At 61.3% G+C, this 21,821-nt stretch overlaps 1 protein-coding gene across 1 annotated transcript in view; it reads left to right on the forward strand.

Moving 5' to 3' along the window:
* Positions 1–21,821, forward strand: part of ITPR1 (inositol 1,4,5-trisphosphate receptor type 1) — a 214,465-nt gene that overhangs the window by 18,327 nt on the left and 174,317 nt on the right. Inside the window, 2 exon segments of the mRNA XM_036030250.1 lie at positions 3,672–3,779; positions 9,394–9,464. Of these exon segments, the coding sequence (XP_035886143.1) occupies positions 3,688–3,779; positions 9,394–9,464 (163 nt within the window). The 5' untranslated portion in view covers positions 3,672–3,687.

Consider the following 21,821-nt stretch of genomic DNA (forward strand, 5'->3'; position numbering starts at 1 on the left):
TACTAAAAAAAATTACTAGCACTGAGCAGCGAGTCTGCCAGCCCCGTTCCAGCCCCTTTCTCTGCGCCACTCCATCTGTTTGGCACGGCAGCGCCTGGAAAGGGAGTGTTGTCCTCGCGGCGCAGGAGAGGAAGTGGAAGGGGAGAGCCTGGGGGGCCAGGGGGGCCGGGGGGGGGGGGGGGGCTCATGGTCATAGCTGTGCAGGAGAGGGGGTGGGGCCCAGGAGCTGGCCGAGACCTGCTCGGGGCGTCAGCAGAGAGAGGCCTGGGTGCCGCGCTTGCGGCTCAGGGTCCTGCAGCTCCGGGGCAGGTTGGCCTGGGCTCTGCTCCTCTCTCGGGTGGTCCCTGCCCCCTGCCCCCGCACTGGTCTGTGAGCTGCACAGGGTGGGGGAGGTGGGGGGGCGGGGGGCCGGGGAGCCTCTGGGGGCAGCTGGCCCCACCTCAGATTTAGAGGCAGGTTCTCCACCTGCCTCTGCTCCCCTGCAGGGGGCTTCTGGAGCTGCTCCAGGCCCTGCTCTGGGCCGGCCACCGTCCCACTTCCTCTCCAGGTGTCTCTGCTGCACCTTCCTGGCCTCTGCCCTTCCTCCCAGGACAGCCCTGGTGATCCCTCAGGTCCCCCTCCCCCAGTCCTCCTCCCCCTCCCTCCTCCCCCTCTGCTCTGCCTCCCACTCCTCCCCTTTCTCTCTGCGCGCTCCCCACACCCCCTTCACTACCAGTAGGTGGGGAGAGACCCCCCCTAAGTTTCCCAGCCAGACCTGGAAGCCTTCTCCCTGGTCCTTTGTGAGGGGACTTAGGTTAAGACCCCCCGGGGGAGCATGTGTCCCTTCACTGCCCGCCCCCGCCGCCCCCGCCCCCCGCACGGTTTGTGTTGTGTTTGTAAATGACCCCTGACCCCTGCAGACTACCCAGCTGAGGACCATCAACTGCGGTGGATGGACTGACGGGTCTGTTTTGGGAGGGGGTGGGGGGACGTTAAAATCTGGCTAAAGGTTTCTCGCTCAGGTGTCTAAGCTTGTGGGTCAGGAGGAAGACACTTACGTAACTTCTTCTGACTTACCAAAGTGCTGTGTGGCCACGGTAGAAAAATTAAGAAATACTGAAGTGTAGACCAATTAAGAAGTAGAGCTGTGGCCCTGGTGGGACAGCCCAGTTGGTCTGAGGGTCACCCTGACAGGCCAAGGTCGTGGGTGCGACCTGTGGGCAGGGTGCATTCAAGAGTTGACCAGTGACTGCATCGGGAAGTAGAGCAACACATGGGTGTTTCTCTCTCTCTCTCTCTCTCTCTCTCTCTCTCTCTCTCTCAGATCAATAAAGTAAAAAATACTAAAAGAAAAAAGTCAGCCCTCCATAGTCTCCCCCCCCAGAGAGGAAGAAGAGAAGGGTGGTACGTTTTCCTCCAGGGTCGGGGCTCCTCACGGATGCAGAGCCCTGCTGGAGGGCCGCGCCGAGGCGGGCCGAGGTCATGACCCCGGCCTTCCTGCTTGCTAGTGCACACACCCTGGGCGTCTCACCCCCTCTGTATCTGGGCTTCTTCCCAGCAGTGACCCCGGAGGGAGGGAGGGGCGGCAGAGCCGGCCTCGTGCAGTGGTCCTGAGGGTTCCGTGCAGGAGGACTCGCGGAGCCCTCCGCCGCCCGCCGGTGCGTGCGGTCCTGCTGGAGGGGCGTGAGCCCTTCTCTTGAGGAACGGAACAGGGGAACAGGGAACAACGCAGAGTCGGGCAGCTGGTGCCGCCACCCACACTGAGCGCTCCCGCCCTGTCCTCTGGGACGCTGCGTCCTGGCCCCCTCTCTGCATGTGAGGCCTGGGGCCTCCCGGTTGGGTTACCGGGTGGAGGGGGGCTTCCCACAGTGAGGTCCCTCTGCTGTTGTCCGGCCCGGGCTCCGCAGGGGCAACAGGCTCCCTGGAGGGGCACGCCCAGGAGGAGAGAGGCGGGCACCCTGCACGAGGCCCTGGCCCGGGGGCGCTTCTGCAAGGCCAGGGTGTGCAGATGGGGATGTCGTCGGCCTCCGGATGCGCACTGAACTGCTTTCCGGCATCAGTGCCGGAAGCACGCCGGCTCCTGGCCCGTTCAGTCCGGCTTTTAAATGCACGCACACAGGAAGGCAGGACTGATCCTTCGCGTCTTCAGTCCCATGCAGCTGTTTGGATGCTGCTGGAAGCCTTGGTCTGCCTTTGGGTATACAGTGTCCAGTTTGGAGCAAGTGGCCTGATGGTCAGTGGACTTGAGTCTGGAGACCGGGACTGGGCAGTGGCCCCTGTGCACATTGTGTGAGAGTGTGTGTGTGTGTGTGTGTGTGTCTCCTCGAGGTCGCTAAGGGCTGGCTGTCAGTGCTGCCGCTCTGCACACAGAAGTGTGGGTGCAATGAAATGCTCTCTGTCCCTCTGGGAGGTGTTGGGGATGAATGAGCCATCCCTCGCTGCCTCTCAGACGCGGGAAACTGTGGTTCTTGAACAGTCGGTGTTCAGTCCCGGAGCTCCTGCTGAGGTGGGGGAGGTGCTGCCCGAGCCTTCGCTGCGGGGTCCCTCCGGGAAGACGGCTCGGCCCCCACAAGCACATAGAAAGCACTGTCAGGAGAGAAGGGGACCTGGAGGGAAGACTCGGGAGGCGTGGCTCTGGGGGTCGGGATTTGCAGGAAGGGTCAGGGGAAGACCGGCACACCTGTGCGTCTACCTGGCAGGTGCCTGTGAGGGCGCTGGGGGGTCACCTGCAGCCCACACCAGCAAACACACTGCCTTTCCACACAAGGGACTTGTGTCCCCAGGTCAGCTCAGCTTTCTACAGCTGGCTCCCACTCTTCAGTGCTGATGGCCTGGCGAGGCCGATCCCGTGAGCCGGGGCCGTGTTTTCATTGGGGGCGTGTGTGTGTGTAGTGATTCTTGGGCTGCATAGAGACGTCCTGGCATTGGTGAGCCGTTTCCAGGACTGTCCCTAACGAGCTGCGCACTCCCGACCGGGTCCCTGACGGACCTGCGCCTTACCCACACCTGCGTCGGGACAGGTTGGGGCGAGGGGCTGAGCCCTTCCTCCCTGCACGGGGCTGTCTGGTGAAGGATGAGGAGGGAATACGTGGCAACAGCACCTGGGCGAAGCACGTCCTGTCCAGGTCTGGCGCTCCGAGAAGGCCGCGGAGCTTCCTGGTATTTGTTACGAGGTTTCCTCCTGTTGGGCTTCCTTTGCTGCTGCAGCACCTGGCCCCGGGCACCTCTGGGCCTGAGCTTCCTACCAGGTGCCTCCCCAGACTTCACGTTCCCCGAGGCCCCTGGACCACGTCAGCGTTTCCTGGGTCAGGCTTGCCAGCGCCGTCCTGGCTGCCAAGTTCGTGGCTGAGTTCCCCGCCGTCTTTGTAGCCCTTGGTTCACCATCGAGGGTGCCCCTCACCTTGCAGGATCGCGTTTTGGCACGGCCAGTGCTCGTTTCGAAAACCAGCGCCGCTGTGCTTGGGACGCCCTGACGCTCGGTGATTTGTGGGGGAGAACGTGGCCGCCCATGTGCCCGCTTGGCCGGCGTAGGTGCCTGCCTGCCCGTCACGCACTCATTTCTGTCTGATTGTGAGTAGGGCGCCTCAGAGCCTGCGCCGAGCCAAGCCAGCACCCCGTGGCTCCTTCCCCCTCCTCCCCGGAGCCCGTCTTGCGTTCTAACGATGTCGCTTGTGTTGCTTTCTTTCCTCTAGGCTTTTCGGGGCAGACATGTCTGACAAGATGTCCAGTTTCCTGCACATCGGAGACATTTGTTCTCTGTACGCGGAGGGGTCGACGAATGGATTTATTAGCACCTTGGGGTAAGAGCGCACCATTTCTTACGTGGCAGAACCTGCTGGGCCTCGTGACGTCAGCCTAAAACCTGGGATCCTCTCTAAGGAGAGAAGGCTGACCGTTTTCACGTGGGCCTTTCCAGGGGGCAGCTGCAATCGTGAATGCAAAGTCGCACGTTTGCTGAGACTCTGTTACCATTTCCCCTCCTTCCTGTGGAAGGGAGACATGCTGAGCATGCAGTTCACGGGGTGAAATTTGAGAGTCATGTTACAGACCCAGAGAAGGGCTTTTCAGCTGCACGGAAGCTGTCCTGTCCGAGGGCACAGGAGCCAGGCCCGGGGCCTGCCCCAGGGCAGACCGTCCCCCTGAGCAGCGCCTCCCCCGCTGCAGGTCACCAGTGCACTCCGAAGTCACAGATTGCGCAGTCCTGTAAATCAAAGTCTTGTCCTTTGGTGCTTTCTTCCATTTTTTAAAGTATATTTTATTTTGATTATGTTACTGTTACAGAACAACAAGGGAGGGAGGGGCCTGGGATGATATACTATTACTGAAAGGAACCCCCCAGGTTTCTTACGTCCACCACCAGAGGAAAGACATCTCTCAATGCCAGAGATTCATGAAAAGGAAAGGAAATGTTTATTTGATGCTGTACAGACTTAAAGTAGTGCCCTAATGTCTTCATCAGAATCCCAAAGTCCCTTAAAACACCCACAAACACACACAGTCCTTCCTTCCCCCCTTTGCCCAGTCTGGGGTACCGTATCTCAGGAAAAGAAGTAGAAGTCCGTGGCTCAGGCAGCCCCCAGTTCTTCCCAGTAATCCATCTCAGCTGCTAGGCCTCCCTCGGTCCCCGGCACCATCAGCTGTGTCACCTGGATCTCTGCTGAAGCCGGGTGGTGGTTCCCCCTTCTAAAGCTGCAGGGGTCCCCACTCTGGCAAAGCCGTGTGGTTTTCTCTGCACAATGGCTGCAGGAGTCTCCACTCTGGCAAAGCCGAGTGGTGGTTCTCTGCTAAAGCCACAAGGTGATTCTCTCTCGCAGGGCTGCGGGAGTCGCCACTCTGGCAAAGCCGAGTGGTGGTTCTCTCTCCCAGGGCTGCGGGAGTTCGCCACTCTGGCAAAGCCGAGTGGTGGTTCTCTCTCGCAGGGCTGCGGGAGTCGCCACTCTGGCAAAGCTGTGTGATTCCCCTTCTCAATGGCTGCTGAGCCTGGGTTTAAATCCCCACGCCAATCCTCCTCTGCAGCCCCATTCTGACTCCTCCCACAATTGGCTACACCTGCCAGCACTCTCATGTCCTTCCAGCTTTACTGGGCTGCCATCGTGAGTCTGGGCAGGCGTGGCCCCATGTCATGGAGCCAATCTTCTCCAAGCTTCCACGCAGGCGCTGTAACTCAGGCACAGTAACTTGGGGGACCTGCCCCCCCCTCTTATGTCTTGGTGGGGAAGTTACTTCCATCCCCCTGGCTCAGAGCATGGCCACAGCTATTTAACATATCTGTGTAACCAGATAAAGTTTACATAGATGTGTTAAATGGCCACGCCAGAGGTTAGCTGCAAAGCTGTTGCTATGCGAAACAGCTCTCAGTGGCCCTGCTCCATGTGTCCCTTCCCCCAACCCACACCCTGGGCGGGGGCGGGGGGGGGGGCAGTGAGGACATCCTAATATTTCCTGAACACCTTGAGTTCTGGACCCCATTCCAAATCCCTATTTGGGGTCCCCCTCTTGGCTGCACCCTGTTACATACTACAGTTGTCCCAGTTGTTCCCCCTTTGCCCCCCGCTGGCTGGTACCCCCCTTCCCTCCAGCAGTTCCTCCCCCTTTAGTTCGTGCCCGTGGGTCATACATACAGGTTCTTTGGTTTCTCCATTTCCCATACTGTTCTTAACCTCCCTCTGTCTATTTTGTACCTACCAATTATGCTTTTTTTAAAGATTTTATTTATTTATTTTTAGAGAGAGGGGAAGGGAAGGAGAAAGAGGGAGAGAAACATCAATGTGTGGTTGCCTCTTGCGTGCCCCCTACTGGGGACCTGGCCTGCAACCCAGGCATGTGCCTCTGACTGGGATTCAAACCGGCGACCCTCGGTTCGCAGGCTGGCACTCAATCCCCTGAGCCACCCAATTATGCTTTTTATTCTCTGAACCTTTTCCCTCGTTTTCCCCCTTCCCTCCCGCTCCCTGCTGATAATCTCTATATCTGTGATTCAGTTCCTGTTCTGGTTGTTTGCTTAGTTTGTTTTTTGAGGTTCAGTTGATAGTTGTGAGTTTTTCATTTCAGTGTTCATCATTCTTCTTTTTCTTAGACAAGTCCCTCTAACATTTCATATAATAAGGGCTTGGCGATGATGAACTCCTTTAACTTGACCTCATCTGGGGGCACTTTCTCTGCCCTCCCATTCTAAATGAAAGCTTTGCTGGGCAGAGTGAACAGGGTCGTAGGTCCTTGCCTTTCATCACCTTGAATACTTCTTGCCACTCCCTTCTGGCCTGGCAGGTTTCTGTTGAGACGCCTTTACCCAACTTCGAACAGGACAGACGTATTCCGCAGCGTCCTCATTTGCCGTGCCCCGCCCTCCTGTGGTCCAGCGGAGGGGAGGAGAAGGGACACAGCCCCAGAGGCCGGCGAAGCAGAGCGGCCGAGTCTGGAGGGGGCAGGGCAGGGCGGGGCTGCCTCTGTGCGGGGAGGTTCCGTGGGGTCCTGGGGCGGCCTCCTGGAATCTGGCGAGAGCTGCCCTCAGTCAGACGGGGGAGGATGGCCGGCAGCGTCCCCAGGAGCCTCGTTCTTACCGCAGGCAGACGCCGCACCGCCCTGTGAAGCACAGCGGCTCTCTCCCCAGCCGGCCTGCTGCCTGCTCTCTGCTCTCGGAGCGGGCGCGGCGGGTGTCCTGCGGGCTCACGTCAGGCCTCAGGGAGCGCGTGTCCCCAGATGGAAGCTCGGAGGGACCCCGCTGCGCAAAAACTTCATTTCCCAAAGTCGTTCGATGAACTGTTTTCTGTGGCTCTTGGCAGAGAGGCCTGTCTGTCACTCTGGCCTCGGAGATGGTCCTTGTCTTTTTTCGGCCCAGTCCATCCTCCTTCGGTTTCCTTGTGGTGGAGTCTTGAGCCCTCCTTACCTTTCAGCAGTTTCAGCGATGGGGCTGGCTGGCAGCGGCAAGCCCTCCTGGGGTGCTCACCGTGCTGTGCCCGCACCTCCGCCCCCACGTCAGCCATTCTATCCCTGGGCGGGCTGACAGCGAGTGCTGTCTCTGTCGCTGCTGATGGCGGGGGGGTGGGGGGTGAGGCTTCCAAGTGACCAAGAGGTCCAGGCTCCTGCCCGGGGTGTCCCCTCTGTGAAGACTCGGCCTCCAGGACTGTGTTCCCCCCGGCGCCCTGGGTGGGGCCAACCTCCCCTGCCCGGCTCTCCCGGCCGCCCCCCTCGCCGCCTACAACTCTGACCAGGATGCCCTGTCCACCCTCAGACCCCTCTTGCCCCCGTGGCCCCGATTTCTTTGGTGCCACCACCTCCCTGCCAGTCCCCCGGGCTCACTGACGGGGCGTTGCCCGGCCCCCCACCTTCCCTGAAATCTTGGGGCCTCCCCTCCCCCGCCTCCTCTTCCACAGCATCTGCTCTCAGACTCCCGAGGCAGAGCGTGTTCTCGGAGTGGGAGCGTTCTGCTCACACGTTCCAGCCGCACGGAAGAGGCGGGCCCTCCCGTCCTTCTGGGGCGAGGGCGGCTGCTTCTGAACGCGGGGCTCGCCTGCCTCTTTCAGAGAAGGGTTCGTTCCCCTTGGGCCCCTGCCCATGAGGTTGGAGGATTATCCGTGTAAAAATGGACTTGGAAAACTAAGTTGGGCCTTTTTTTCCTTTTCATATTCTCAACCTCTGTGGAGCACCCGTGGCGGATGACAGTGAGGGGCCACCCCTTCTGTGGAGCTCGGTGGCCATGCTCCAGCCGGGTCCCGTTTCTGGAGGTGGCGGTCACCGCCCTCCGAGCTGCAGGACCGAGCATGTGCACCTGGGCGGAGGAGACGGGCTGCCGAGTCCCCTGCGGCCCTCCTTACAAGTGTCGGCCCTCGGGCTGCATCCCAGACAGGACACAGCCGCCGTGGGCCTGGGCGCCAGGCACCCAGGGTCGAGCTAGTTCAGACTCCAAGTCTGGGAGCCTCTCCCTCCCAGAGGAACCTGGGGACCAGGAGAGTGGGGTGCACTCACCCCGTCTTGCTGCTGGGAGGTGGGAGGGTGCCGCTGGCCGGTCAGTCCCTTGCCCTGCAGCCCCAGCGGGGCCTTGCGCCTGCCTCCCGCCCCTTGTTTGAGAGCTCGGTGGGGCTGGTGACCAGTCCAGACCCGAGTCACCCGTCACAGGGTGTGTCAGGTCTGGTGGCCCCGCTGTGTGGACATTCACAGGGACTCAGAGTGGCGTTTTGTGTGTCACACGGTGCTCTTGCTGTGTGCATGGAAACTCAGGCCGGGGGCCACCCTGCCCGGGTGCAGAGGCGGCTGTGTCTTGGCGCCAGAGGACACAAACCGCTGCTGGGCCACTCCGGACCCTTGGGTTCCCCCACCCGTTGGTGCTGAGCCCCGGCCTGTGTGGGAAGCGGGGTTTGCCCAGGGCGTCTTTGGGGCCACAGTGCAGGCGCTCGCTGTCCTTGTCGGCCCAGGGAGGCTGAGAGGACAGGGTGGAGGGCAGGGAGAGGCGGGGGGGGGGGGGGGGGTCTTGTGGAGAGGATGGGGCCCTGGAAGGCAGGCAGGGCTTCAGGAGGGGGAGGGAGTGTTGGGGGAGGCAGCCGTCGAAGCAGAGGCCAAGGACCACGGGCACCCTGCCCTGGGGCACAGGCAGCGCCGACTGGCGGAGCAAACCCCAGACACCACAGTGTCGCTCGGCTGGGAGCCGCTGTGGTCTCTGCGAGGGGGGCCGCCCGGTGTGCCAGCGGCTGGGACTTGGAGGCATCCTTGACGCTCCTCCCAGCCTCGCACTTTTTACCTGCATAGCACCAATTCTTGAGTTGGCTCTTGTGGAAGGGTTCGTGAGTGAGAGGGTCGGTCAGGACCTCACGCCCCGGGTCTGCCCTCCCCACACTGGCGGTTCCCTCGCCCAGAAGTGCCCCTTCTTCCTCTTCCCACGTCTCAAAGCCCCGTGGCTCCTGGAGCACTGAGAGCCTCTCTCTCCTGCCCCTGCTGCTCCGTTGGCCTGGGGTGCAGGGAGCTCCTAGGTGTCATCTCTCCCTCCTCTTGCAGCCCGAATCTATATTCTCCTGGTCTGTGTGCTTTTATGGTCCCCGAGCTAACCTCGAGCTGCTTCAGGGTGGGGCCTGGTCCTTGCCACCCTCCTATCCCAGGCCCAGCCAGCCTGCACAGAGCGGGCCTCTGGTTGCTGCGCCCCCCCACCCTGGGCGTGATGGCTGCGGGTTCAGAGCTGTCCTGGAGGTGGTTAGGAGAAGGGAACCCAGAGGGCAGCAGGGAACCCTGGGCATCTGGCTGAGGTCCGCACACCTGAGGAGGGAATGCTGCAGTGTGGCTGCCCCTCCCCTCCCCGCTGCCCCCTGCAGCGGGGGTGGGGCGGTCTGAGCCTGGCCCAGGAACAGCCTGGCTGGCTACTTGATTTCTGCATGGTGCCTAGGGTTTTATTTTCTTGAACTTGACTTGTCTTTGTCTGGTTTGCAGGCTGGTCGATGACCGCTGTGTTGTGCAGCCAGAGACCGGGGACCTCAACAATCCACCCAAGAAGTTCCGAGGTGAGTGGGCGACCGTCTGGAGTGGGCAGCTTGTCTCACTGGGAAACTCAGGAAGTGTGTTGCCATGTGTGGGTTTTTTGTTTTGTTTATTGGTATATACATATATATATATATATATTTTTTTTTTTTAAAGTATGGTTTCAGTTCCGAGCTTGATGACCTCTTGAAAATGCCCAGGCAAGGTCAGGGTCAGGATTGGGATGGCTTTTATGAGGGCTCTGGGCCCTGGGTTCCCGGCCGACTCGCTTCATTTCTGCGGAGCTCCTGCCCCGCCGTGGGCTCCCACGCTCTGAGGTCCCTCACCTGCCGTGGGAAGTTCCTCAGGACAGGCGGGACAGCCTTCCGCCAGCGCTGGCTTCCTTTTAGGCCTCCTTGGTGCCTTCCTCGGAAGGCAGCTTAGTTTATTCCAGGAGGTGTTTCACAGGTAGTCGGAGTCTTAAGATGATAGAAAACGTTTCTTCTTCCCTGTCGTGGCAGTTAGCGAGTCTCCGCTTGAGCTGCGGAGTCCTGATCCCAGAGAGATTCTGAGCAGGTGCTTGACCGCTGCTGACCAGTCCGTGACTGGGGGCGAGGTGGGCGGGGGACCCAAGCACCGGCATTTTCAAGGCTCCCCCAGCGACTCAGAAGCCAGGGTAGAGGTAAGCTACTTGCTCAGGTGTTTGACTCAGGTCTTGGGCCCCCAAGGGCTCAAGCCTTGTCATTTGCAAATTATATCATTTGAGTTAGAAGTCCTTATTGTTAGGTGACTTAGAAACTGCTGTTGTGGATAAAAGCTAAAGAAATTCTGATAAACTAGGAAGCAAATGTCAAGTGGACAGAGGCCACCTGGCAGAGTTGGTGCAGAGCTGAGGCCATCAGAAAGGTTTTGGGGGCGGGGCTGGTTAGGAAAACGGAATTGTTGGCCTGCCTCGTGGGCAGGGGTGAGCTCCTCTGTCCTCCAACACACAGGTCTTGGGAGCTGGGGGAGGAGCCTGGCAAAAAAAGTGATTGCTCTGTGCAAGGTTGGGCAGTTAAATGGGCCTACCGCCGGCAAAGTTGGGCGGTGGGCTTTGCTGGCCCTGGGGGCCGAATGCCTGGTCTCAGGTGTGTGTCTGCTGGCTGATGTGAGGAGACTGTTTCAAGACAAAAGCAAGCCCGATGGAGGGCGTTTGGGAAGAACCGAGCTCCGTGTACGGCCTGGCCGGGTCTGCAGGTGGTCAGGTGGCTGCCTTGGTGCGTTGAATGGCTTTCTCTGCAAAGTGACAATAGCGCCTCCTTAGGCTGTGAGGTGCTTAGAACTGGTGGGACAATCCTGGTTTGGAATCGGCTTTGCTCCAGGTGCTGTGACTGTCGGGCAGGACGGCCACACCAGCCAGGGGCCGGCACCCCGCCCTCTGCTGCCCGGGCCCGCAAGCCCCACCCACTCCCACCCACGCCCTGCCGCCTGGGCGCCCGGGCAGCGAGGAGGACGCAGCCCTTCTGTTATGGTGTGGCGTGCTTGAAACTCCCCGCACCCCGTAAGATGAAGAGAAAGCTCTCTTGGGAAGGGATTAGTCCCTTTCCAAACAGAAGTGAGTTCTGAAGTCGTTTCCGTGTTCGGCGGCGGGGCTGGGGCGGCCGGGACGCACTTCCGGCCACGTGCTCGCCCTGCAGGGAGGCACTTCCGGTCACGTGCTCGCCCTGTGGGGAGGCCGCCACGACCAACGCGGAAGCAGCCGGTGGATGATGGCGTCTTTGAGTGACGGGCCGAGCCGCGTGCGCGCGTTCGGGTTTGCCGTAACTTCCGGGGCGCCCGTGCGGAGTTGGGGGAGTCATTCGTCGTCACCTGTTCTTCAGCAACTGGAAACCAAAGGCCCGCGCGCACAGTCCCCCCGGGGCCTCCGGCTCCAGCGGGCTCCGTAAGGTGGGGGGTGATAATAGCTTTGCTCCGTGCAGTTATGAGAAGAGTAAACGTGTTTGGAGCTTGGCGCCGAGGGAGCCTGGTCCCCGGTTAAGGGCTAAGTGTGCCTCGTACTTCGTCAAGTGCAAAGTCAGGCTGTGGCCTCGCCACTTCCGGTCTCCGCGCGGAATGGGCCCGGTTGCCACTTCCGGTGCGCGCTCTTCCCAGCTTCATCTGGTCCCGTTTGCGCGAGGAGGAAGGCCGCCTGGGAGGACTGAAGCCCCTGGGCCCTTCTGACTCCGTGGGTGTTCAGGACAGGCCGTGGGACACGCAGCGGGTCCCCAGGACGTGGCGTGGGCTGTGTGTGTGGTGCGGGCGAGGGTCTGGTCGGGGGCTCCGGAGTGAGTTGTTGGCGGCGGTCTCCTGGTTCCGCAGCACGTGTCTGGCTTCCCAGAATGACAGTTTGGAGCCAGGTCTTGGGATGACAACTGCTGGGACAGGCCACTCCTGCATCAAAGGCAGGCCCTGAGTGGGAGGCTCGCGGCTTTTGTGTTTGCTGGGCCCGCTTTCCCCAGCCCCAGCGCGCTTGTCCAGGGCCGCCCACCTGTGCGGGAGCTCAGGGACTTAGGGACGGCTTGTCTGATGGGGGAAAGGGTCTGCATCCCAGGCAAGCTCCTTGTGGATTGGCCTTGAACCCCCCAGCAGCCCTGCAAGGGCCGCAGGAAGAACTTTTTGTGATCAAGCGATAAGTATTGGAGTGCCAGCAGCCTGGAGTACCATCCCGCCTGCAAGCGAGGTAGAGCTCGGGCAGGGCACTGGGGGCTGCCACCCGCTGCTTTGGGGCCGTGGGGGAGGGGGGTCATTTCATCTCCCCAGGACTCAGTTTCCCCATGTGACCAATGGGGTTCAGGTGACATGACTTCAGGACCCCTTCCAGTGGGAAACTCCGGGATTGGTGCTGGAAACGTTTCTCCAGAAAGCCTAGGCGGTGGGTAGCCTTGTGCCTCCAGGAGCAGCCTGTGTTTCTTTGGGATTCCCGGTCGTCGTCCTCAGGATAAGACGGGCGGGTGGGAACAGCCGGGCCTTCTTCTGCCGCCAGATGGGAACACAGCCAGGATATCGGGTTGCAAAGGTCATGTGGACTGGGGTGGCCGTGCCTGGCCCCCTGGCTCTGCTGTCTCCAGCCCCCCCTCCTTCGCCGCATGTCGTCCTCATTGTTGCTAAGCAATATTAGTTCTGTTTTTTTTTTTTTTAGGCAAAGCATGCAAGGAATGAACTCACATCTCATTTAGTTTTAAATACCCACACGTAAAGGGGAGGGCCCAATGTAAATCTTGTTTGTCCTTTGATTCTAAGCTGCGATGGGCCCTGCGCGGGGAGGGCTCGGGCTTAGTTTCCGCCTGTCCTGGGAAACAGGGCAGGTGAGAGTCTGTCTAGGTAGGTGCCTGTCAAGCACCTGCCTCCGGGGCGCTGAAGGTTTTGTGTGTCGCTCAGCTGCTTTGGAGGAAAGTCTCTTGCAGCTTGGACTGTATTCACAGAATCAATTCAAAGTTAATGAAAAGATTAGTAGGTTCTTAAAATAATCCTCATTTCAGATTTACCAGTTTATCGCAATCTTGCACCAACGCACTGCACTTGAAGGGAAGGACAACACTGTAATTTCCGTCAGTCCCCGGAGCGGCGCAGAATGCTGGGGGCGTGCCGCACAGCCGGGGGCGGAGCCTGTGCTGCGCAGCTGGGGGCGGGGCCTGCCGCCTGAAGACGTGGAGGCCCACGCGCTCCGCGTGCCCCTTGGTCTCTGCCCACGTGCTCAGAGCTTGGAGATGCGTGTCTGCGGATGCTGGGCACCTGTGCAGGGGCCCGGGGGCTAATGTTCTTAGCCGTGTGGGTCGGCTTCCTGTTTAAATACTGGTGTCGCCTGTGGGATGGAGACCTCAGACTCGGTTTTTTGTCTTGTTCCTGGAGCAGCTCGTTTGCTAATGCAGAGCGTGTTTCAGCTCTTCGTGCGTGAAGTGCTTTGGGCGCCACACACGTGTGCACACTGTCATCTCACTGAATCTCCGGTGGCCCGCGCGGCTCCCTCCCGGGAGGGCAACATCACATCCATGGGGACGTGGAGCAAGGGAACTGGGGTCGCGTTGTCACGCAGTGTAGCCGGGCGCTCCCAGCAGCGGGAGGCAAAGGCTTGGCTAGTCCTGCCTTCCGAGCTCTGATGAAGGCGGGGGGTGGGGGTGCCCACTGCAGCTTCCGGTGACTCGTTCCCTTCCTTTCTTGACTGACGAGGAAATTAGGTACAGGCGGTCTCCTGGGGTCAGAGGACAATTCTGCGTTAAAATTGGGGCTGGGACACACCCCAGTCCCCTCCCCCCGCCACACACACTGTCTCTTAGGCTGCTGTGTTTGGGCCGCAGATTGAAATCGCTAATTTGGTCCCATCACCCTGTGTAGTTAATCATAACCTGTGTTCTATGAACGGGTACAACAGTGACTACCTTGTGTGGCGCTTACCTACGTTAATTTAATTTACCTAATGTGTATCATTCTCTTCACGTGTGTTAATTTTTTAGCCCCCCCCCCCCCATAACCATGCCCACAGGCAGCTGCAGTGTTAGAAAAGCGCACCCCCCTTTCACAGGTGGGGGAACTGCCACTCCAGGTGTGGGGTGCTGCCGGGTCCAAGGTTCCAGCCTGGATTTCAGCCCCGACTGTCTGACACCGGGGACCTGTCTGCTCATACCTAGCCCTAAACTTGCCGGTAGGAGGGGCTGGCCCGAGGGTATTCCTGTGCTAAGGAATGTGCTGGATTTCTTAAACCAGCTTTCCGTTCCACTGCCCCAGCGTGTCATTCTGAGGTACGCTGCCCCCGGAGCAAATATCTGTAACACCCCAGAGATACACGCTCACTACCCACGTAGCAGCGTCGAGGAGAGTCTTTATCGCGGCCGCCTGCTATTTTTATCTTCCCAGCGAGGTTTCGGAGCATCGGGAGGGACCCGATCCTGGCCTGCAACCTGGCCGAGTGCCGGCGTAGTGCCGCCTCCCCCCGTAAAATCTGGTCCAGAGGAATCGGGGTGGTGGTATTTTTTTTTTTAGATGGTTTCACTGTTTCCAGTTCCAGCAGTGGTTTCTTCTGATGACGATTTAGGTCAGCTGATGGCTGATCCTTTTACACAGGTGGTGCCCTGTGCTGTCCCTGTGACCTCTCCTAACTACCTGTGTCTGGTGCTTTTGGACTGATTTCTTACAGTTGACCCGCCTTCTCTCTGGAGCGGGTATGGGCCCTGCCCCCCTCAGGCGTCTCCCCCAGGACCCCAGCATTTGCTCTTTTTCCCTCTTATGCCTGTGGATTTGAGATTCCTTGGCTTTGTTCAAATATGGTCATGAAAAACGCAGTTACTTGTCTGGATTTGGCTTCTGGCAGGGTCACGGCCTACTCCTGACCCTGATCTCTCACTGACCTCTGTGCTGGGGATGATGGCACTGCCCCTTCCAGCCAGGTGTCCTGACCCTGCAGAGGGCTGGTACCCAGGCTGCACTACCCAGGCTCCGACTGCACCCCGGATCGGAGCCCTGACCGGAGGGCCGCACTCGGCCGCACTCGGCCGGCACTCGGCCGCACTCAGCCGCTCCGGGAAAGAACAGGGTTCTGCGCAGGGAGCACCTGGAGCCCGGGCCACGTTTCCACGGTCCAGAGGCACGCTGCCCGGTGGGAGCACGGCTGAGGGGGATGGGACTAGCAATGGTGGCGCTCGCGCCAAGTGAGGAGTCCTCGGGAGAGCTTTGCACGCTTCAGACGCGTGCGAGCAGCGTGTGTCTCCTAGGCCGAGGCAGCGACCTCCTCGCCGGCGTCTGCCGTGTCCCTGTTGCCAGCCCTCCCTTTGCTGAGGCTCCAGGAATGGCCTGGATCTGAAGATGTCAGGGGCTGCTCGGAGCCCCTGCAGTTCCCCAGCTGTGTGCAGAATAAGTGACACTTTCCAGGGTCCTTGGGGCCCTGCCCAGTCACCCTGCCTGCCTGTCAGCCACGTTGCTGTCCCACCGGCTCTGGGCTCCAGCCAGACCCACGCATTGCCTCCTGGCAGCCAGCGGCCTAGACTTGCGCCCTGGGCCTTGCGTGTCCCTTTTCTTCCCCAAAATGACCTTACTCCGTCGTTCCCCTGGGGCTCCGTCTTTCTAAGACGTGCACTCACCCGCCAGGCCTCTGACACCCGCCCCGGGGTCTCCATGCCGACCCCGGGGTGCAGGCACAGACCCCGAAGCCATACTGATGTGTTTGACCCCCGGTCCTGCCTCTTGCTGCCTTGTCCTCTGGGATATGTCCCGTCACCTTCTAGTGCCTCCGTCTCCTCATCTCAAAGATGGGGAGTGTATGCGGGGTGCCTCGCTGTGAGTGTGTTTGTGGGGTTCGGAGGAGCCGGTCCATGCTACGCACTCGAAAAGCACCTGGCCCAAGTTAAATGCCACAGCACTGCTGGCTAATCTCGCAGGTGTGTGGCCCTGCTCTGACCCTGCCCCCCAACTGCGGGGTCAGGGATGTGCGTGTGTCTCCCCGGGGAGGCCGAGCTGTCTGCAGGGAGAAGGAAGTGCCTGTGACTCGGCGGAGCCCTGCGGGTTCTGGGCACGTGCCGGGGCGGGGGGCTCGGTGTGGGGCAGAGAGCCTGCACTGCCGTCCAGCTGCCACGCCAGGCCCTGACATGTGTCCTCTCCACCCCGCCCCCTGTTCTCAGGCTGCCTGTGGACAGGGGGCGTTCTGAGCCCAGAGAAAGGGAGACTCGGGCTGGGGGAGGAGCGTGAGTGGGAGCCATGTTTTCTGTCGCAGGAGCAGGCTCCTGGGCCCCGAGTGCCGGGGGTGGACCAGGGGCCAGGCCTGCTTCCAGTGACAAGAGACCGCCCGCTGGCCAGGGGCACCGGGGAGGGGATGAGCGCTCCGGGACAGAGCGAGGTGGCCGATGCCATGGCGCTCGCTGCGGCCACGGTTTCCCGTGAGGGACCCAGCTGCTGCGTGCGTCCTTGCTGCAGGCACGCAGGACCCGCCCCATCCAGTGCGTCCGGAGGGCGCGTCCCGGAGCAGTGAGGAGACGTGGTGCTTGGAAAGCCGAGCAAAGATAAAAGAGCACAACCCCTTTCTGTTCCTCTTCGGAATGTTTGAGAGGAGACACGTGGACAAAACAAAAGTCCCGCCGGGCCTGGTTCCGGGGGCCGAGGCCGTGGGACGCTGTGGTCGGCAGCGCCGGCTCTGGAGGCAGCCAGGCGGGCCCTGGCCCGCCTCTCGTCGGCCGTGTGACCGAGTGACCTCCCCCCTCTCAGCCCTCGTTTCCCCTCCTGGTAACCAGCTGAGGGGGGTGACACGGGCCGGACGACCGTTTGCGGAGGAGCCGGTGCGGGCAGTGATGCCGGCCGCCATGTGCCTGGCACAGCCCTGTTCCTCCGTCCACGGCGACTAGATCGGCCGCTGGGGTCTTTCAGGACGCCTCCTAGGAAGATCAGGTGGGGCCCTTGCCGTCTGCTGAACCCTGGCGTGCCAGTTTTGGAGGTTCAGCCCGTGCTGTGGGCAGAGAGAACCACGGCCAGAGGCGCTCGCATCTTCCTGAGTGTCTCAGGTTTTATTTTATGTGTGCCTGTAAGCGAGAGGGGGCTCCAGACTCGGTGCCCTCTGGAGAGAGGCCGGCAGGCCGCCCCGGGCTCCGCGAGCGCTGACCGCTCCTGCTGGGCCGTTCGCTCCGGGTGGCTGCCCTGCCTCGTGGGCAGAGCTGCGAGCCTCGCCGAGAGGAAGCCGTGGTCATCTGAACCCGGGCAGCGGGCGCCCAGCCCCTCTTGACAGGCGGGAGGAAGATCCTGCCAGGGGCTGCTTCCCGGGAAGCCCCTCCCCCACCTGCCCGTGGGGGGGCTCGGCCAGGCAGCCTCCAGGGACGGTCTCTGCCTGGTGCTGGGGCGGCCGCGCTCCCAGAAGGGGTTTCCCGTGGCTGCTTCCTCAGTGGCAGTGGCTGGGGTGAGAGGGGAAGCCCCCCTCTCTCTCTCCAGGGCAGAGACTGTGTGGGTTGCCCGGCGGTGGTTTGGGGTGTGGGGGGAAGACGAGTCTCTTCCGAGAGCCCGTCCTTTCTTCTCGTGAAGCAGCAGCTGACGGCCCGTGCAGAGCAGCCCCAGCATGAGCACTGCTGTAACCGAGGGAAACGAGTCGGGCAGTGAGTGTGTTTTGTCGTGCGTGATGTGCACGCGTGTTTTTGTGCGCGTTATACACGGGATTGTTACACCCATTACCAGGCCCGTGGTATGCAATCGTTACACCCGTGGTAGGTGATCGTTCTACCCATGTATAATGCGCATCTGTATTTTTCCCGCAAAAATGTGGGCAAAAACGTGTGCATCACACACGACGAAATACGGCCGTCCCCTCAGTGAGATGTCACAGTCCCTTCTCCACCTGGTGAGTTCCGACTCGAGCGCTTCTGAGGCGTCGGGATGTGCTGCGCTCACGTCACACGTGCCCGACAGCGTTATCAGGCAGGGTGCTGCTCCGTGCGCTCGCTGGGACTGGCTGCTGCTGCGAATTTCTGGGGCTGAGGTCCCCTCCCTGTGATCACCCCCAGAAACCCAGCACTTCAGGTACAGGTGGGAAACGGAGGCGTCCGGTTCAGGGTCAGCCCTCCAGCGGTGGTGCCTCCCTCCCTCTCTCTCCCCTCTCCCTCTCCCTCTCCCTCTCCCTCCCTCTCCCTCTCTCTCTCTCCCTCCCTCTCCCTCCCTCTCTCTCTCTCTCTCTCTCTCTCTCTCTCTCTCTCTCTCTCTCTGCTTCGGCCTTGTCGACAAAGAAGACCGGGGTTTTGTTGCCATAGTTTCAGTGAAAAACTTGACCTTAGCTACAATAACATCCAGTTAGCAAGAACTAGCTAATCGGTTCTCTAAAATTAGAGTCCTCTGGTGCACCGACCAGCAGGAAGAGGGTAGTTCATTAAGTATCGCACAAGGACACAAAAGCCCCGGGAGCGAGGTCCTCGGGCAGAGTCGGGGAGGGAGGAGCCCTGGGTGGTCCCGCACCCGCCTCTCTTGAGCCGGAGAACTGCCCCCCTCCCGCTTGTGTCTGCATCGGGGCTGTTTTCTGGCGTCGGGAATGAGTGTGGGGGCTGAGAGCGAGAGCAGGACAGGACGGGGCAGCCGGCCCTGTTTCCTGGTGTCCCCTGCAGGGCATGGACCCTCCGGGCAGGACGCGGAGATGATGCCAGGCCGTGTGCGCTCTGATGGGGACCCCGTCGGTGGTCTCCTCGCCTGCTGGGTGGGAGGGCAGGCACGTGAGAAGGTGTCTCCTGTCTGAAGCCGGGGCGTTTTTGAGCAGCTAGGCTGCAAACGCTCGTCCCTCTGGAGTCCTGAACGTGTGATCGAGGGGCCGGCGCCGCCACATTGGTCCCTCAGCCTGACCTTGGAGCCCCATCGGGTCTTCTCCCCGCACCCACGTGTGTCGGTTGCCGGGCGCCCGGGGGACTCCAGGCCCCGTCCGTCTGTCCATCTGTCCGTAGGTCACGTCCCTTTCCCACCGAGAACCTCCGCAGTAGCGTCGCGTCTTTGTGGCGATGGCCGTGGTGCCGTTTCTGGAGCGAGCGAGGCAGGCTCCAGGACGCACAGGCGAGTCCCCGAGGGGACACCCGTCTGCCTCACGGGTGCCGCACCTGCCGTGGGCGCGGCAGGGGCGTGGCGAGAGCGGCTCCTCACCACACGGGCTGACTGCCGATCGTCCTCGCGGCTCGGGGTCCCGGCGCCTCCACGCCGGTCGCGTTGTGATAAGTCGCCTCTCTCAGTTGCACTTCAGCGATCTCAGCTTTTTCCTCTTTCCCCTTTGAACAGTCCTTGAGTCCAGTTCGAGATGTGGGCTCTACTCAAGGGCATGTAGACTTTTCCGTGTGACTCTTTCCCCGCCATCGTGCGCGTTTCTGTGTTTCCGTTCTGGCACTGCGACGCAAAGTCGGTCCCGGTGAGACTCCTGGGGACCTGGTCCCGGAGGTCCCCGGGCTGCGCCAGCTCCCGACTGTTCACGGCCCCACCCCTAACCCCTGAGGGGCCTGCGTCTCCTGACGGGAGGCGAGTGGCGTGGAACCCCAGACGCGTCCTTCCCCACGGGCACGGCGCCATCTCTTCTTCAGGTCGCCGTGCCCAGACCATTGGGATCCGTCTTACTGGTCTCCTGAGGGAGACGCACTTGGGGAGCTGCTGGAAAAGCAGCAGCGGAAACTTCAGAGCTGGTCTGAGTGACCGGCTTCGGTCACTCGGATGTGTCTTAGGACACGTCTCAGGCCCCGGCGTCAGGGTGGAGGTCGGCCGCGTCAGGCTGGGGGGTGACCGGGTGCACTCGTCGGGACTGGCCTCTGGGGACAGCCTGCGGGACGTGGCTTCCCCAGCAGGGGGGTTCATGGGCCGAACAGCTGAGCATCACGAAGGGCTGCCGAGGCAGGGCCGAGCCCCGGGGACCCTCAGTGGCCACGTCCCCCCCCGCCCCCCCTCGCCGGCAGCTGTGTGTTCTGGTCCTGCCCCTTGGGGTCGGGTTCGCCGGACCCGTGCGGTGGGTCGTGCAGCGGCCCCGTCGCTCCGCCCCGGGAGAGTGGGGGAGGTGCCCGCATGCTCGCCCGCCCCTGCAGTGCCTGGCGGCCCGGCGAGGAAACCGGTCCGGCCATTCGAGTTCTTCGTGGCAGGATGCACGGCCGACGACGGGCCTTTCCTACGCCTTTCCTCTGGGGTCGCTTTTGTAAGGCCCGTTTTTCTGGAAGTTGACCTGTGTCGTCTGAGTTTCCGAACCTGATGCCTCTCACTCTCTCGTCAGCCCCCGGAGTGTCTGGTTTGGCCCCTGCGGTCGGCTTAAGAATGCCCCCCTCGAACTCCCCCCCCATGATGCCCACTGTAACCCCCGACCCGTGCCGCCTCGCTGGGTCAAAGGGACCCCACGGCTGCGACTGCGTTAAGGCCCTCGGGGAGGGAGGATGCCTGGGCTCGGACCCCCAGGTGTGCCCGGGAGGCACTCTCCGGAGGCTGGAGTCCTCAGGAGGTGGCGGGCTGGAGCCCCGAGCCCAGGGGAGCGGGCAGGGGCAGGGGCAGGGGCAGGCCGTCCTGCGCGGCCTCCCCCCCCCCCGGGCCCTGGGTCGGAAGGAACGCAGCCCTGCCGCCGTTTTAGACCTCGTGACATTAAGAGACTGGATCCGTGTTGCTTTTCAGCCGGTACGTTTCTGGTACCTTGTTCCAGTATCTGCAGGACTACCGTAGTAACATTTGTAATGTCACTTATTTGTGCATTAAATAAGTAATAATGTGTGTATGTGAGGTACGTCTGTCTGTAGCATCAGTCTTCAGAGAAACGAAGTTTGGCTCCATCGATTCTCTTGAGGTTGGTTTCGAAGCTCATTGATTTCTGCCTGTTGTTCTGCCTTGGGTCTGCCCTGCCTTCTCTGCTGCGCTCCTCTCCGGAGCCGGGGGGTGGAGTGCGGCCCCCCCAGTGTGAGGCGAGCGTGCGAGGCTGTCAGCTCCCCTGCACGGTGCTCCGCTGGGTCCCGCGTGCTCTGGCTGTTGCTCACTCCTCCCGAGTCTGGGATGCGTGCTCACATCCGCGGTCATTTCGAGTGCCTGTGGGGTGCTTCGACGCGCCTCGTCTCCAGTTGCAGGAGGAAGTTCTGGTTCTCTCTTTAGAGAATGTTTTACGGCTGAGTTTGATGTCGGCCAGATAACGTGACCTGCGTCATATCGGTCCTTGCAAACCGGAAAGTCTTGTTTTGTGGCTTGTGGCACTTGACCGGTTTTCACGCTTGACCGTCTGGGTTTGGGGGGAGGTGCGTCTCCAGGCTGGCGCAGCGTCCTCTGTGAGCTCCTGGGGTCAGCCCGTTAGGGGGTGGGGGCGGGCGAGTCTGGCAGACTTACCAGTTGTTGAAAGACATGGTTTGGGGCCAGGACGCTGTTCCGTGTCCCGGCGATGACAGCGATAATGTGGCACGTGTGCGTGTGTTCCACAGGACTGTGCACCACGGAGGAAAAGTGCATCTTACTGAATCGAAAACTTCTTAAAGGTTTCTTAAAGGTTAAAAATTGTCAACTGTGACGGTGGGTTTGCAATTTTGTCTTGTAATTTTTAGGTTGTATTTCCTTTCTTGCTCTTTGCTTCTGGGGGGTTGCTTCTTCAAGGCCATCCCCTCGCAAAGGCCGTGCGCCCGTCTGCGGTGCGGGAGGGTGGTCCCGCGGCAGAGGGGAGGGCGGTGCGTACAGGCGGTGACGTGCACCGGCAGTGAGAGATGGGCCATTCCTCTCTGCACCGTGGCGTGCTTGCGCCGTCGTGAGCTGAGACAGGCCCTCCCGGCCTGGGCGGCCTGGGCGGAGGGGCGGGGGGCCAGGATGCTGCGTCCGAGGCTCCAGCACGCAGCCCAGGGTCGGAGGGCCCGTGGCCCTGCCTCTGAGTCGTCCCAAGCAGCAGTGTGACCGAGGGCAGTGCGCTGGACGTGTCGTGTCGGGGACTCCTCATCTCCTGCTGTGGGGTGTCC

This window comes from Phyllostomus discolor, chromosome 7, assembly GCF_004126475.2.
Source record: "Phyllostomus discolor isolate MPI-MPIP mPhyDis1 chromosome 7, mPhyDis1.pri.v3, whole genome shotgun sequence".
Lineage (NCBI taxonomy): Eukaryota > Metazoa > Chordata > Mammalia > Chiroptera > Phyllostomidae > Phyllostomus > Phyllostomus discolor.